At 34.7% G+C, this 17,751-nt stretch overlaps 1 protein-coding gene across 4 annotated transcripts in view; it reads right to left on the bottom strand.

Annotated features, from left to right (window-relative positions):
* The window catches only part of LOC103715542 (L-arabinokinase-like), a 42,868-nt gene extending 27,943 nt beyond the window's left edge, over window positions 1-14,925 (bottom strand). The window contains exons 1-6 of one of the 4 annotated variants that reach the window (XR_015971583.2): window positions 14,436-14,883; window positions 13,522-13,629; window positions 13,368-13,436; window positions 13,143-13,226; window positions 12,912-12,988; window positions 374-440 (exon numbers count right to left, since the gene is read on the bottom strand). Coding sequence is in view for 3 of the 4 variants with exons in the window: in XM_008803209.5 (XP_008801431.3) it covers window positions 374-440; window positions 12,912-12,988; window positions 13,143-13,226; window positions 13,368-13,436; window positions 13,522-13,629; window positions 14,436-14,543 (513 nt within the window). In the remaining variant the exon portion in view is untranslated. Of the gene's footprint in view, window positions 1-373; window positions 441-12,911; window positions 12,998-13,142; window positions 13,227-13,356; window positions 13,443-13,521; window positions 13,630-14,435 lie in introns of those variants that run through there. The other 3 variants (XM_008803209.5, XM_088707845.2, XM_088707846.2) reach the window with 3 other exon arrangements.
* Between the last annotated feature and the right edge of the window lie 2,826 nt (window positions 14,926-17,751).

Raw genomic sequence — 17,751 nt, 5'->3', positions numbered from 1 at the left:
CAGGGATAGATTTTTCTTTTCATTGGAAAACAAAGTGCAAAAATGATGGAATAACAAGTGATATGAATGGAGATATAAGGGATACAAGAATGCTGCTGGTCGACCTTTTACAATGCAATCCATGTAAAGACTCGCATATGAGAATGTAAGAACACAAAAAGACAGCATTATGATTTTTTATTATTACAGTTGCAAGCTACTGCACTCTATTGTGCAATGTCAAGCATTAAAGATTACCATATTATCCTGAAAGCAACAAAAGCTTTTAGTGCATCAAGTCAAGTTTAAATTTTAAACTCCTAACTGCAAACAAAAGGGGAAAAAAATCTGCATCCCCCAGAAAATACCAAAGAAGAAAAGGATCAACAGGCACCTGCCAAACAATGGAACGATGATGATGCCCAGCTGCCATGACATATTCTGCATAAATAAAATCCCAACTGCAAAAATTGACAGATAATAAGAAGAAAATCCAGATGTTAGACATCTTAACTGTTTATCCCAAATGACTTTCAACTTCAAATACACATAACTAGGAATTCAAGAAGAATTACCATGATCCTTTTGTTTTAGGAGAAGGTACCATGATTGTATATCAGATGGAAGATTTTTCATTTTACGACTAATCAAAGGATTATTTTGAAACTTTTATATTCAGAACCCCCTTAAGAATGTACTTTGAGATTAGTCTCAATGCCACTTAAACTATCTAAATTGCTCAAAAGTTTTTATTTTATCTCATGCTTTTTCTCCATGTCATCTCAACAAGATCAGAAGTGCACTCTCAGAATCATGGATAATTTTGTTATAAATTATATAAGCACATACTTATGAACTCATTTTCCTTCAAGATATTTAGCCTTAACTTACATTTCTGATTTTCACCAAATGAATATTTTCTCAGATGCAAAGTTAGTAATAGATTAAAAAATTTCTGAAACTGTGACTATAATCAAGAACTGTTGAAAATATGTAAAATACCGAAAAGGGTGAATATATAGTAACAATCAACAAGGATAAAATAATGTTGGTCCATGAAAACATTAAGGTTAATAATCATAAATATAGATTTCATAAGATACTTACAAGACTTAAAAGTTCTTGGCCTTCTTTCAGGAGTTTTTCTAAATCTCTTTTGTCAGGACAAAGACTTGCATATTTACCTAGACCTTTAGGTTTGACTTAGCTCTTTTATGTATTGCACTTAACAGGCAAAAGGCTTTAAGTTTTTTGCTCTCTTCCTTTGAGGTTCACATGCCCTTTCTTCATCTCTTTTAAAACCTAAAAAACTTGGAGAGTGTCTGGGCTCTGCACTACAGTTACTTTTCCAAGTCATAGTTGTTATCTCTTTCTTCATCTCTTGTATGTAGTAATAGGAAGTAAAACAATGTATTTTGGTGCTTAAAGAGATGGTTCTATTTTTAACTTGCAAATCATGATGTAACAATATCTTTTTCAATCATTGAACTGGAATTGTTAAACAATATGGTAAAAAGGGAAAAAAATAATTACAACAAAATCAAAATGCTTGCAGAAGGAAAGATAGAAATCCAACAAAGTAAATGTGCTCACAATAGACCATTCTACTTTGTAAGATAAATGGAAATCAAGAGGCTATATCCACTAAACATGTTCAGCTAGGTGGTAGAGTATGGTGCCTTTGACTTCATTAAAATGGGAATCGACCATCTTAAGTTCCTTAACACTGTGAAGGGCACTACGATAATTCATCACTGAGCCACCAAGGAAAGGGAAGTACACATTTTATCCAAGCAACGACATTCAAAGAAGTTAATGCCCTAAACTTAATGTCAAGGTCCGCAATCTCAGTATCGGGTACCTTATCGGTTCAATACGATACAGTACGTATCTTGTACCAAAATAGTTTTCTAACTATTTTCTCAATTTTTATCTTTTTGCATCTCAATGCAGGTTGGTATACACCTCGAAACACCTCGGTACGCCTCGGTACAAGGCAATATACTTTAGTATTGGGCAGTGCCAAGGTTCGTCAAATCGGTACTGAGATTCGTACCGGTCGGCGACTGGTATGGTTCGGTACCGGTTCAGACCGAAATGATAGCAGGGTTGTGGCAATCCACAGCTGGGCCCCAAAATCAGTGCGAACCGACCCGGTCTCAGTTTGGGCTGAACCGGCCGGTTCGGTTCAGCAATCATTGGGCGGTGCGTCTCGGTACAGGTTTTGTACCGACTCAGAGTTGAGTTTTGTACCAATAAGGTATGGTACGCCCCGTACCGGATGGTCGTACGACAGGCCATGCTCAATGTTATTTGAACATGCGACATAGGTGTCAAGTATCCAAGCGTCCAAAAGCACCATGCACAGCAATTTTCTGAAATAGGACACCAGGACACGTCTGTGTCTTATACATGTATGCATAAGTATGTATGAAAGTATGCATATAATGAACGATGGATTCATAAATTTGACAAATTAGTTGCAAATTTATGTTTGAGGATGATAGTGTTATTTTGATGATTAACAAGCAATTATCTAGAGCATGCTATAAGTTAAATTGATACTTCATTTATAAGTTCATTACTCTCAGTATATTTGTTTAATTGAAAATGGATAAATGGCCTTGTTCATTTGGATGAATCTAACCTTGAGAATGCAGCAAAGTGTGGTTTGAGTCGACCCACAGGTTGATTGGGTCGATCCCGGTACATCAAGAAGTCATCTGGCACACTCCTGCAAAAATGGCACAAATGAACAGTGAGTTGGGTCGACCCAAGGTAAGCATGAGTCGACCCAACCTCCAAATAACCTCAAAACACAACAGAAGAATGCTCTCTGGATTTACTGAGAGGGTCGACCCACACAGTGGTTGAGTCGACCCAAGCTTGAGTCGACCCAAACCCTGAGAGGGTCGACCCAAAGGCAAGACAGAAAGACAGACAGAAAATGGTTCTCTGGAATTACTGAGAGGGTCGACCCAAGAAGAAGTTGAGTCGACCCAAGTGAACTTTGAGTCGACCCAAAGAATGGTTGGGTCGACCCATGGGAAGAAAGGCTGAAATTGAGGTTTCTGTGGTTTCTGAGAGGGTCGACCCAAGGAATGTTTGAGTCGACCCAAGGCAAAGTTGGGTCGACCCAAGGACAGGTTGAGCCGACCCAAACACGGGCTGAACAGTAACGGCTAGTTCTGCAGATGTACTTTTTGTCCTTCCCAAGGTGAGTAACGGCTAGTTTTTCAAATCTGATCATTGGGGCTTGTCCAAGGAAGGTTGGAAACTATTTAAAGGGGCACTATTCATCAGAGAGAAGTACTTTTGAAAAGAATATCAAGGAATACACAAGAAAACAAAAGTGCCCTAATCTCCTTCATCAAGAGCTTCATTCAACAATCAAAGAAAGGGATTGAGCAGTTTCAAAGAGGCATCAAGAGCTCCATCCTCTCTTGAAGAGTGAAGCATCCTTGACAAAGAAGAGCAAAGCCACTTCAAAGCGATAAATACTTTCTAACTCTTCTTTGTAGTTTATATTGTTTCATATGCTCATTTAGGAGTTTGAATCTTTTCTTTTTGTTTGTCAAACACTTTGTAAAGGTTCGTTGGTTAGCCCGCAAAACCAACAAAGGTTTTTGGTGAACCCGGAAAACCAAAGTGTAAAGGTTCGTTGGTGAGCCCGCAAAACCAACAAAGGTTTTTGGTGAACCCGGAAAACCAAAGTGTATAGGTTCGTTGGTGAGCCCGTAAAACCAACAAAGGTTTTTGGATTGTGAGCCCGGAAAACAATCCAACTGTAATCCGCGGGATTATAGTGAATTCCCAAGGGGACGCTTGGGGAGTGGACGTAGGTGCTAAGGAGAGCACCGAACCACTATATATTGTTGTGTTTGTGTTGTGCTTGTGTTTACATTTATTCTTGCATCATCTTCTATCTTTGCACTAGTTTAAATCATTCAAATAGTTTAAGGAAGCATCCACTGCACTTAATTAAGAAAGTCCTTTTTAAACACCAAAAATTTAGAAGAAACCAATTCACCCCCCCTCTTGGCTTGTCACCTTGGGCAACAAGTGGTATCAGAGCAAGGTGCTCTAATAGTGCTCATTGATCTCACAATCAAGAGTTAAAGATCATGACAACCCAAGTGGGATGTTCTATGAGTGAGGGACAATTAATTGATAGACCTCCACTATTTGATGGTACAAACTACACATATTGGAAAGCACGCATGCGCATTTTCATTCAAGCACATGACTACGATTTATGGAGTATCATAGTCAATGGGCTACATACAAATGCTAATCATGATAAGAAAATGGCTCAGCAAAATGCAAAAGCCATGAATATTCTATATTGTGCATTGGATGATAGTGAACTTAATAGCATATCTTTTTGCATAACTGCTAAGGAAATATGGAATATGCTTGAAGTTAAATATGAATGCACTAACGTTTCTAGTGAATTTGAAACTAGTTCCGAAGAAGAAGAGCATCAAACTGAAACTAAAAATCTATGCTTTGTAGCACATGAAGATGAGGTATGTACTCGAACACAAAGTGATTTCTCATTCAAAAATCAAGTACATACTGAAGCTCAATCTGATTTTACATTTGATGAACTTCATGATGCTTTTTCTGATTTATACCTAGAATATAAGAAGCTTAGTTTAAAGAATAAAAAGCTAAATCAGAAAAATCTATCTCTTGCTGAAAGCTATGATATAACTCAGAAAAATAATAAATTACTTTCAGAAGACAATGAAAGGCTAACTAAAGAAGTTAACAAATTTAAGCCTATAGTTGAAAAATTTACTATCAGCTCTGAAAAACTGAACTTAATGATAAATAATCAAAGAGCTGAATTTGAAAAGGCTGGATTAGGATATCAATCTTGGTACACACAAAAATCCCTTAATGATATATGTGTTAAATCCTCCACTATCTATCCTAAAACGGATTCTAATTTATCTGATGAACCTAATGAACAAAAACAGAAAATTAAAAATCCATCATCTACTTATATTAAATCGATGTTTGTTAAATTTAATAAGAGTATGCAGAAATACATTCCTTATAATCCTAAAATCTGCAAGCCTATGGACAAAATAGCCATTAAGAAAATATGGGTTCCAAAAGGAACAATAATAGCTAGCCTACAAGGACCCAAAAGAGCTTGGGTTCCTAAGTTGAAAATCTGAATATTTTCTGTAGGTGTGTCTAGCACTCAAGGCTCCAACAAAAGATGCTAATTTAGAAATTGGGTGCTCTAGACATATATTAAAGAATGAAACTTAAAATATACTTTAGAAAAATAATTGAAATGAAAAGAATAATGAAATTAGTAATCCTTGCATCTCATCATTCTCTTTGCCTTAGTATCTAATTAAAACATAAATTGGAGGTATTAATCAATTTTGTGATATAGGTAATATTTTTAAAAAAATATATATAATCAAATCACTTTATTTTATAGTATGCCTTACTTACTGCTGGATAAGTTGCTAAATGATTAATCAATTTATTAAGAATAACTCTATGAATTCTCTATATGCTTGATTGAGAGTTTTTATCAATTTATTATCTTATTGATCATAGACATGAGAATGTATACTTGGTATGCCTTTAAATATATGCACTATGAATACCAAGATTAAAGAAACCACTTTTGGCATATAAAATCAACTCATACTAGTATGGACTTAATCTCAAAAGTCCTTGTCATTGGTTCACTTAGATTAATTTTCGCAAGGTCAAAGTTTGCTATGTATGTCATCTAGAAAAATAAACTAGATCTTTTATTGAGAATATAGTTTATCACTTTGATTCTATGTAACAATCTGAATTTTGATAGAAACAACTATTTAAGATAATTTGATTAAAACTTAACTGGTATATCTTATTGATAATTATCTTAAGCAAATAGAATCTAAGCTAAATTGCTTTTGAAAATAAGAAATTGGTTTGACTTTGATAAATCTTCTTATTGCCTCACATGGGTGTCCTTGAACCATATTATTTAATAAAGTTATCTCTTCAGTTCAAGTGACTTGTGCTTGCTTATATTTAGGCAATCTCTTGAGTAAAGTGACTCAAATTCAATTATTGTCATGTCTCATGTTGAGTCATCTAGTTAAGAGATATGTTGTATGAATGTTTTTGTATCCTAGAGAACCTAATGAATTGCCTTCAAGAAAAGAAAAAGATTTTGCTAATGATACAGGATTTGTGAGCAAGAAATTTCAACTTGAAGGATACCTCGATGAAAGATACAATAAACATTCCCTTGGAAACAAAAAAAGAGGAAGATTTTCTTCAGCTAAGGGTGTAAAGAATCTAAAAGGTATTTGGCTTGAAGAATGCTAAATGTACTGGTAATCTAAACTCTTCTCTTGTGAGTTAGTTGAGCAAAATCAATAGTCTGAAATTATATGGTAGCATGATTAAACCTTTAATTGCTAATCATCTTGATATCATGCTTCATTCTCATGCTAGTGATAATTGTTTAATGGTGTGATTAAATTGAAGTTTACTTTTTCCTATATAATGCATAACCATGAAATACACAAGTTTATGCCTCAAATCTCTAATTCAAAATAACTTGTGATAAGCTATGAATCATTGGGCATAATGAAAATGCTGTTTGCATGATATACATTTATATGCAGCATATTAGATTAATTCTTTATTCTGCTCTTTCATGTAAATTACTTGAGAATAACAAAAAGAGGGAGAGATAAAAAAAAGAAAATGAACAATTATTCAAGGAAAGTAAAATCTAAGTAAAGGCAAATGCTCCAATCTTTAGAAAAAGCAAAACAAGCATAATATATTTGGCACATTTGTAAGACTAATATGAACATTCCTTTGGAAGAGATAAAATCCGTAATTAATTACAAGAAAAGTTTGAAGTGAACATTTTAACCCTTCTATATTGCTCATCATAGGGATGGTGTCAATGGGGAGGCTAGTGGTAGTACCCGACACTATTTGACCCAACTATTCGGTGTAGGGCATATTAGGGACGGCACAAGAGGGAGGCTAGTGGTAGTACCTCGTGCCCCTTTCAACTCCACCGGATAGGGAGCAAATAGAGTATAGAGCATAGAAAAGTAAGACCAAAAGAAATGAAGATTAGAATGTTCACTAAGTGGTTAAAGGAAGAAATTCAAAAATGAGGAAATGAATGACCAGATAAATGAAAGTATATAAAAAGCTTGTGAAAAGCCAAATGAAGTTTCGATCACTTGAAAACACACCTTTAGGATAAAATCAGTGTAGAATTATATATAAATAGGGGGAGTTTATTTAAAAAGAATAAATTTTGATCCTTGACATGCTTGCTCTTAATGTTTTAATACATGATGTTATGACTTAATGCATATTATGTTTTGCATGTAACATGATGTTATGAATTATGTGTTTTCAATATTCAAATAACAAAGATCTTTCCTAAATATAACTTGTAATGCTTCATGCCTATAAAATTTGATTGAAACATGTTATTACCAACAACAACATCATTTTGTTTTAATGAATATATTTTGAAAAATAAAAGAAAAGAATAATTTGAATTTGCAAATTAGGCAAAATGAATTGATTCTGATTTATCTTTTATCTTGTCTAACATTAGTACATAATGTCCTCCAATTTGTACCAAAATTCAATATGAATTACAAAGATTCTGGATGTGCTCTAATGTTCTTGAAATATGTGTTTTCAATCTTAATAATTTAAGATGAGCTACAATGTAGAAGATGCATATCTCAAATTATAATCCTGAAAGCCTCATTGAAAATTTTTATGAAATTCAGAATCTGATTTTGTATAAAAGCTTAAACTTAATTTAAAAAATGCTTCTATCATTGCATTTTTGTAACTTTCATTATATGCTTCAATGATTGCATCATTTTGAGGAATAACTCAATATGATTCCTAGATGAAAACTACGGTCTAAGAAAAATAGAATTAATTTTGATGCCTTGATTGTTTGCTCCGATACGCATCTGAAACATATCATTTTCTATCTTATAAGTTTATTAAAATTAGTCTAAATGATGCGTTTTTCAATGATCTTGATTGTAAATAAATGGTTCTAAACATATGATATTATTTTGATATTAAAAAGATTTATGGTGCTTCATATATACATTGCTGAAAAACTATGACTAAGAAATTAATATTTTGAATATACACTCCTACATAATTAAATGCTTCTATCATTAAAAGAAAAGCTATTTTTAAGAAGAGAGTTAATGATCCTAAAGCTTAGAATATTTCAACTCACTTCAATAATTCTTATAGGAAAGAAAATGTAATTACTTTTGAAAGAAATTTGAGCTTCAAAAGAATTATTTTCTGATTAATATTTCCATACATATTCAAAAAAAAAAAAGAGGAAATATAATTTATTCTTGAAAGATTAAAAAGAGTGATTGCTATAAATTTTGAAAAATTCTAGATCACTCTACATTCTTGATATTATAGAAGAACAAAAAAAAAGGTTTGAAAGAAAATGCATCTTTTGAGGGGGAGCTTTAAATACTCAATCTCTTTATTGAAAATTATCTTCAAACTCTAAACTCTCAAATGGAATGATTAATTAAGGGGGAGAAAGAAAATTTCAGAGTGAGAGATCATATAGAACTTAATCGTATAAATTCGCATCTAAAGATGAGACAAAGAATACTAAATGTAAAGTGGTATTAAACTTTGTGCTTCATTGAATATCTTTTGAAAGTTGGATTTCCATCTGTATTCATCGGTAAATCATTTATTTCTGAAAATTTAATTGAAAAGGATTCCATCTGTCTTAGTTTTGAAAATTTATCTTGGAATCTACTTATGAGTTCTTATTGGCTTGCACTTTGGTGTTTCAATCCTGAGCCAATTCATTTTAATTGATTTTGATGCTATGATCTTTAAAGGAGTAAAAGAAAGTTTTTAAGAGAGCTCTAAAAGAACTTTCAAAGCCTTGAATTTTATATCTTACACTGCATAAATTCATGTTTTGGTATATATGCCCCAATACTTTTATATCATGAAAGAACTTTGAAGTCATTAAGAATTAAGGATTCAACATAATCTTATGTTTTTCGAGTATATAAGTTTTGATCTTTATTTACTCTTATACTATACTCTGAAAATTAATTAGATTGCTCTCATCTTGTTATATACTTAATATATATATATATATAAAGATGTTGAGTTTTCATTCGTGCCTTCTTTGAATATTATTCTTGATACTTCTTGAAATAACTTGAAAAAGATTCCATCTACACTTGATTTGAAAAATATCTTTGGAATCTACATTTAGAGATCACTTCTGGCTTACATCCTTAATATCTCATTCCTAAAGCCAAACACATAGAAATAAGATATCATTTTATTAGGGATCGTGTGCAAAATGGAAACATATGTATTGAGCATATATGTACTGAAAAACAATTAGCCGACATATTCACAAAACCCTTGAGTGAAGATAGATTCTGCACGCTAAGGAGAGAATTAGGTATATGTGATCCTTTTTATTGAAGAAATATAAAAGGGAGCCAGTAGTCTCATGATACATTCCTCCAATTTCTAAAAATCCATGAAACATGAGTCAAACTTGTTATCTATAGATTCCTTACTCATGTATCATTGTCCCAGAAAGAATTTATAAGGATTGGAAGCAAGAAAAATTTTTAGAAGCAAAAAGGAAGAGAAAAGAAAAATACTGCACTTGGGTCAACCCAACCCAGAATAGGGTCGACCCAATGTTGAGTCGACCCAAGAAGTTTCTTGAGTCGACCCAACGTCGGGATCCCACTGTTAAAAGGGGGACCCGTGAGCTATCTAGGGCACTGTTTACCCTTTGTCCTCTTCCGAAAACCTTATTTTCCACTCTCAAATCTTCTCCAATTATCTCCAAACAGTAGATTACTTCAAGATCTTGGAGAAATGGGACCCGAGAGAGCCGTAGCCAAGCGATCCGGAAGAGTCTCACGATCTTGTTTAGAGACTAGGATATGTATCTAGTTCTCATATGTATTTGGTGGTTATCATGCATCTTTAAACTTTGATTGAAGAATATTGTATTTGCTTTTGCTTTTGATATACTAAAATGTTCCTATTTTGATCAATGAAGTTTGAAGTTTGGTATTTATTGCATCTTTTCCCATGTACCTATTTGATGATAACAAAAAGGGGGAGAAGTAAAGAAAGAGTAATAGGGGAGAAGTAAAGATATCTTTAGAGTAAATAGAGTAACAAAAAGGGGGAGAAGTAAAGAAAGAGTAATAAGAGGAGAAGTAAAGATATGTATAACAAAAAGGGGAGAAGTAAAGATAGTGTTTAGAGTATGTAAAGAAAGTGAATAAAGAAAGAGTATTAATTTTGGGAGAAAAAGTGAATAAAGAAGTTATGTAAAGAAAAGAGAAATGAATGGGCAAACAAATTGAAAATCATATAAGAAAGTTTACACATCTAAGGGGGAGCAATTTGTAACAATGAAATTGATCAAATCAAAAATTTATATCACAATTCAGAATTTGTCACATATAAATTCAGAATTTGGCACGCACCTCTCGCACCCCGATACATAGCCTGAAACTCATATTATCTCAAATTTTTGAAGTTTCATCGCTAATGAATTATAAATGAAAGGGGGAGCAATTCAAAGAGTCAAATTGGCAACATTTAAATGATATAGGGGGAGATTTCACAAGTATATATGAAAAGCTGAAATTCAGCAGTTTAATCCCTTTTATAAACTGATTTTAAAGACAAGTATCAATAGGCTTATACTCTTTATTTTGTAATCATCAAAAAGGGGGAGATTGAGGATGATAGTGTTATTTTGATGATTAACAAGCAATTATCTAGAGCATGCTATAAGTTAAATTGATAGTTCATTTATAAGTTCATTACTCTCAGTATATTTGTTTAATTGAAAATGGATAAATGGCCTTGTTCATTTGGATGAATCTAACCTTGAGAATGCAGCAAAGTGTGGTTTGAGTCGACCCACAGGTTGATTGGGTCGACCCCGATACATCAAGAAGTCATCTGGCACACTCCTGCAAAAATGGCACAAATGAACAGTGAGTTGGGTCGACCCAAGGTAAGCATGAGTCGACCCAACCTCCAAAGAACCTCAAAACACAACAGAAGAATGCTCTCTGGATTTACTGAGAGGGTCGACCCACACAGTGGTTGAGTCGACCCAAGCTTGAGTCGACCCAAACCCTGAGAGGGTCGACCCAAAGGCAAGACAGAAAGACAGACAGAAAATGGTTCTCTGGAATTACTGAGAGGGTCGACCCAAGAAGAAGTTGAGTCGACCCAAGTGAACTTTGAGTCGACCCAAAGAATGGTTGGGTCGACCCATGGGAAGGAAGGCTGAAATTGAGGTTTCTGTGGTTTCTGAAAGGGTCGACCCAAGGAATGTTTGAGTCGACCCAAGGCAAAGTTGGGTTGACCCAAGGACAGGTTGAGCCGACCCAAACACGGGCTGAACAGTAACGGCTAGTTCTGCAGATGTACTTTTTGCCCTTCCCAAGGTGAGTAACGGCTAGTTTTTCAAATCTGACCATTGGGGCTTGTCCAAGGAAGGTTGGAAACTATTTAAAGGGGCACTATTCATCAGAGAGAAGTACTTTTGAAAGGAATATCAAGGAATACACAAGAAAACAAAAGTGCCCTAATCTCCTTCATCAAGAGCTTCATTCAACAATCAAAGAAAGGGATTGAGCAGTTTCAAAGAGGCATCAAGAGCTCCATCCTCCCTTGAAGAGTGAAGCATCCTTGACAAAGAAGAGCAAAGCCACTTCAAAGCGATAAATACTTTCTAACTCTTCTTTGTAGTTTATATTGTTTCATATGCTCATTTAGGAGTTTGAATCTTTTCTTTTTGTTTGTCAAACACTTTGTAAAGGTTCGTTGGTTAGCCCGCAAAACCAACAAAGGTTTTTGGTGAACCCGGAAAACCAAAGTGTAAAGGTTCGTTGGTGAGCCCGCAAAACCAACAAAGGTTTTTGGTGAACCCGGAAAACCAAAGTGTATAGGTTCGTTGGTGAGCCCGTAAAACGAACAAAGGTTTTTGGATTGTGAGCCCGGAAAACAATCCAACTGTAATCCGCGGGATTATAGTGAATTCCCAAGAGGACGCTTGGGGAGTGGACGTAGGTGCTAAGGAGAGCACCGAACCACTATATATTGTTGTGTTTGTGTTGTGCTTGTGCTTACGTTTATTCTTGCATCATCTTCTATCTTTGCACTAGTTTAAATCATTCAAATAGTTTAAGGAAGCATCCACTGCACTTAATTAAGAAAGTCCTTTTTAAACACCAAAAATTTAGAAGAAACCAATTCACCCCCCCTCTTGGCTTGTCACCTTGGGCAACAATGTTAGAATTAAAAACCTTCAAAAAAAGTGCCAAAAGTAAGCACGTGATGATGATGGCATCATATTTTGATGGTATGAAGTGTCGAGAAGTGTCATGAAGCATCCAAAGTGTCCAATCATACCATATATCAAAAAATCCAAAATTTAGAGTGTCCACAATAACACAGCATAAATAAGTTTGATAAAGAGGAGAGTTAGCAGCTCACTAGCTTAGAAGATGACCACTGTCAATGCATATTGTAAGGTCTTGCTTCACGTGATTCTTAACATTCTTTTCTATTTAACCATTTACTATCATCCTCCCTCATCTCACAATTTTTTTGAATCCTATTTGTAACAATTCTTCCCTGGATCTTTCACATACAAGGAAAAAAATAATGAACACTTTTATTCAGTCAGATCACCTACTACAAGGTCGAACACTATAAACACCATCTCTAAGATGCATGCAGAAATCACATTGTTACAGACTTAGCAAGAAAGTTCAATACATAGTAAATTTGACAGTTGATCCTTGTAATAGAAATTGTAAGTGGGCAAAGATAAAATGGGTTACCTGAAATTTGTGACACAAACCGAGCGAATCCCAGCATCTGCCGCTGCTCGGCATGCCACAGGAACGACATCTGAGACCTGTCACAGCTAAAGCAATATCAATTATAATGGCTAAAGCAACACAGAATGCTCCTCATCAAGAAATATGAATAAGTTGATGTATTCAAAGCTCATCGCATCATAACATGAGATTTTAGTTCAGCAATCATGTGCAGAAGAAAATAGCAAATACCACTAAGTCGGCTTTGATGGAGTTCAGCCACTCCACTTCAGTTGCCAGAATAGAAGCCCGAGGAACCACAGCTGTCTGATGATACTGTATTTGGAACAACAAAAAGGAATAGGGATTACATCATTGAACAAATTATTCATTTACATAGCAAGTTGAACACATGAGTTGAGGGAAGCTCAGAAAACATGTGCTAAGAAAAAGGATGGAAATGCACCGTCTTCACACCTTCTCCAAGGAGGCAAGCCGGTCTACTGTCAAAGCATCAGCTTGCACAGCTCCACAGTCCAGCAAAACCTGCCAATTCCACAATTTCAATCAGAGCATTCATAATTTGTATCAGAATATTTCTGATGACAAGCAGTTTCAGCTTCAGGCGGACCTTGCGAATGTGGAGATTGGGAGACTGTATCTCAGTGGTGAAAACAAAGTCTGGAGCACCCGTGACCACATGAACATCATGACCAGACACAATGAGATGCCGCACAACCTGCAAGTAAAGAACCTGTCTCAGATCACGAGAAAGTTGCCAAAGGAATCCATACATGGCAAGTTATAACACCACTTGGAGTCTCTATTGCAATAGCTCTAATGCATATTTGAGTTAAGATCATGGGGAAATCCAAGAAGCATCTTTAGAACTTTACTGTTATTACACCTTTCAGATAAATTCCCAGATTGACCTCTGTTTGGTTATAAAGATTCGATCCTTTTTATTAAATAAGCACACCAATCTATCGATTATCAGTATTTGCCAGAAATAAAGTTAAAAATGCATCTTTTTCCAAACAGAGTACCTTTTTTCCTCCCAAGAAAAAAAAAAAGATATATCCAGCAGAACAAATAGGCTAAAACTCCTTTCGAAAAAAATCCCTATGATATCAGACTGCTTGTCTTTCTGGATATCATCCAGAAATTCCAAAATTACGGGATTTCAGGCATAATGAAAATCACTTTTCTGAGGGTTACCTTTATCAAAAAAAAAGGGATAAATTTATTCCAAAGACTCCCGTTTCCTACCATTCTTCCCTACTTCAGAAATCAAGTTAAAGATCGCACTATTTTCCGATTTTTCCTCCCCAAGATACATAAAGAACCGAGAGACTAGACTCGCCTGTGAAAACCCAGAGACTAAGTCTTAAATAAAAGAAAATAACACGATAGATAAATTCTTGAAATAGGGGAAAAATAAAGAAACAGAAAATGCCAGTCTAAATTCTTGGAAGAGGGAAAAGATAACGAAAGGGAAAAGGAAGGATGGGAGAAAGTATAAGAAAGGAACTGCGATCGGTGCACCTCAACGACGCGGGTTGCGTGGCCGAATCCATGGCCGGTGACGTAGTAGGCGAACACGAGGTGCTTCCGACAAGCGGAGACCCCTTCATCTCCACAGGGAATCCTCATTGCTCGCTACGATCTATGTCTCGTTACGATCTATTTCGCAAGAAGTATAAAGACGAAAGGTTCCCAGAAAAACCCTAAAACCCTTGCAGAGGATGAGATTGGAAACTTAAAACAAGCGAAGAGGAAGAAAGAGGAAATAAAGCAGAAAATAGTCTCCCAAATTTATGGGAGAAATCCCAGCGCAAGGCGGGTAACCGCGGTGACCAAGTTAGCATCCGGGGCCCCAGGCGGCACTCTTTATTAATACTTCTATCCATCCACGCCGATGGCACGTCATCCAAGACCGACTTCTATATCTCCAGATTTACGTGCGCGTCATGCCTTCTTCCGCCCCCACCCCGCCATTCCGAATCTTCCGTTTCTAATAAAAGATGAGCACACCAAAAAAAAAATATGGAATGAAAGGGAGGTATCTAAATCAGATTTTAATAAATATATTATTAAAAAATATTTGTAAATTATTAAAATGAAATAATAAATAATTCTAAATCCTTATCCAGAAATTACCTTAGTTAATATTTCTCTGCAGTCCCTAACTGATATTTGTGAAAAAAACAAAACTTGAGAAAAATAAATAATGGATAATTTCAAATCTTTATCTGAGAAAAATAGAAAACGGATAATTTTAAATATTTATCCAATTATTGTTGTGCTAATATTATCAACGATTCTCCCATAATTCTGCCTGGCATCAACGGAGATCCATTCTGGAGAGTTCAAAGCCTCCAGTCTTGGCTCCTTTGGGAATTCTTGTTCCAAATTCTACAATAAATCATGGTTATCATCTGTTATAATTGTTCCGATTAAAAGAGGACTCTTGTTAACCAGGTTCATAACGCCCTCTGACCCTTATTTCCACATTGTAAACCAAAATCGGAGTGTTAAGTCTTCTTCAATTTCTATAGATTTTCATTTGATGTTACAGCCATATGGGGTAGGCACAAGAGAAGGAAATATGGGATGGCTTCGTTTTTTTTTTTTTTTTCTCTAGTGTCCATCTTAAAGAATAAATCTAAAAGTAAGGAATTTCTCTTACTAACAAAGTTATTGCCACGTGATTAAAAAAAATAGGGAAGAAAAGAAAATTGCACACGATGTTATTTTTTTTCTCATCAAATCTTTCCATCCATCTTTTTGCTTGTCAAGCCATCTCTTCCTTGTGTAATGTCTTTCTCAGCTTTTCTAAATTTCTTTCTTCTTCTCTAAACTCTCTCTATTTTCTAAAATCTTTGTACCTAAGAGTTTATGGAAACTAAAAAATTGTATATATATAATTTCTTATGTTAGGCAAAACTAGAAAATTATGAACAGTATGTCCTGAAAACTGTGTATTGATTTATCTAAAGAGGTGTACTGAATCATTGTTGTATGTGTTTCAAAGAAGCTTATGGTATGTATTAAGAAACTGAAAAGTTGTATCAAATGGTTATATAATTTGTACTGATAGATATGATGTTTAAAAACTCCATATTAATTTGCTCACTAGCTATATACTACATACTGATGAATATTATTTTCTAAAAACAATACATCAATTTATCTAAAAACATGTATTAACTTATTAGTTGACTAATTTATTTGGCATGTATCGCCTAGTTATATAGTATATATTGATAAAAAGCATATGCTAAAAAAAAGATACTCGACTTTTGTATTTTATCTTTTAAGAAGTGCACTAGAGAGATAGAAGCCCACTCCATATTTTTTTTCTCTAGCGCCTGCCTCTCTCTTGCGCATTGCCCATGCCCTTCCCGGAGCATGACCCCTTACGACACGAGACCGATTGGATTTCACTTCCATTTGGAACCCGAAATTTCTAAAAATGTTCTCCAAATGATTTTAAATTAAATTATATTAATTTGTGGCTCTTAAAAATCCTCTTGATATAGCTGTTACATATTAATCAAGCATCCTGTATCTCTAAAAAAAAAAAACCTTCTAGAATTTTTCCTGCCAGTTGCCTCTTTTAGCATAGGAAAAAGGGGTATATAATGTTCTCCTGCATCTGTTCCGTGGAAGCTAAACCCACGAGCTAGAGAGATCAAGAGATATAAAGGGAAGGGCTAGGAAAGTAAAAAAACAAAAAGACAGTGACCCCCAATCGCATCATAGAGAGAGGTCGGTTGTTCGAAAATCGTATGCTTTATTGCTCGCCTTGTCTTGCAATCTGTCACCAAGTAGGTGCAATTTTGCCTTTTTTACAATTTTTTTTAATGATAATTAATATATCTTTATACCATATATATCTATTGGAGAACAGATTGGAATCATTGAATAGATTTACACAAATAGTTTTATATATGAGCCGTATATTACTAATTTCATTGTATTAGTGAATGTAATTGTTCTTAATGAGATATCCTCAAATAGAGCTTTTAATAGTATCTGCAAACAATTAATTCTCTAGATTTTTTTCCTTAAATTAAAGTTTTACATAATTTATTGGAACTTAAAATTAACTATCCCTCCCAATTTCTGATGATTGATTGCAATATGATGAGATTGATGACTTTTACTTTATAAAAGAATGTTAGATGCAATTAAATAAATTTGCATCCATTAATTTTATTGATTAAAAATTTAAATGTTTTTAATTATTGTATATTGTTATTATGATATGTTGGTTTTCAAGGACAAAATCCTAGATCTGTCCCTGCACGATCGATGGCACCTCTTCTTTGTTCTCTGTAGTTAAATGGCAATCACCACCATATCTTCTTCAGAAATACCTTTTTTCCCCTTTATTTTTGGATGTCTGTAAGTAAATTAAGCTGAGGTTTTTTTCTTCTCCTTAGAGAGGGGTGGTGTTCGAAGACTAGCACAAAATATTTGCCCAAGGAATCAAGGACGAGCATGGTCGAAGCTACAAAGAGAAAGGGCATGGAGTCGGGAGAAAACTAATCGAAACGAATAATTTAGAGGCTTCCACTTGGGTAGGTTTCTTCCACCTGCACACTCATGGATCTCTAACACACCACTAATTTTATACCATACTGCATGGTTTAAAAGATTCTGGAACTCTTGCTCCCAATTTCTCCTTTCTCAAAAGGGAAAAAAAAAATCTTGAGAATGGTCCATTATGATTAGAGTTTTTTGCTGGAGCAAGAACATGATTGCTCTGATCGTTTTAAAGTAAGGATATGTTTCCACAATAGCAGCCTCTTAAAAAACAAAAAACACGCAATATATCAGTCGGCATGCCGCAAAC

This window comes from Phoenix dactylifera, chromosome 11 (genome assembly GCF_051530095.1).
Source record: "Phoenix dactylifera cultivar Ajwa chromosome 11, Ajwa_hap1_PhDact_Kaust_v1.1, whole genome shotgun sequence".
NCBI lineage: Eukaryota > Viridiplantae > Streptophyta > Magnoliopsida > Arecales > Arecaceae > Phoenix > Phoenix dactylifera.
The sequence above is the reverse complement of the archived record's forward strand: the minus strand, read 5'-3'. Positions and strand labels throughout refer to the sequence as shown.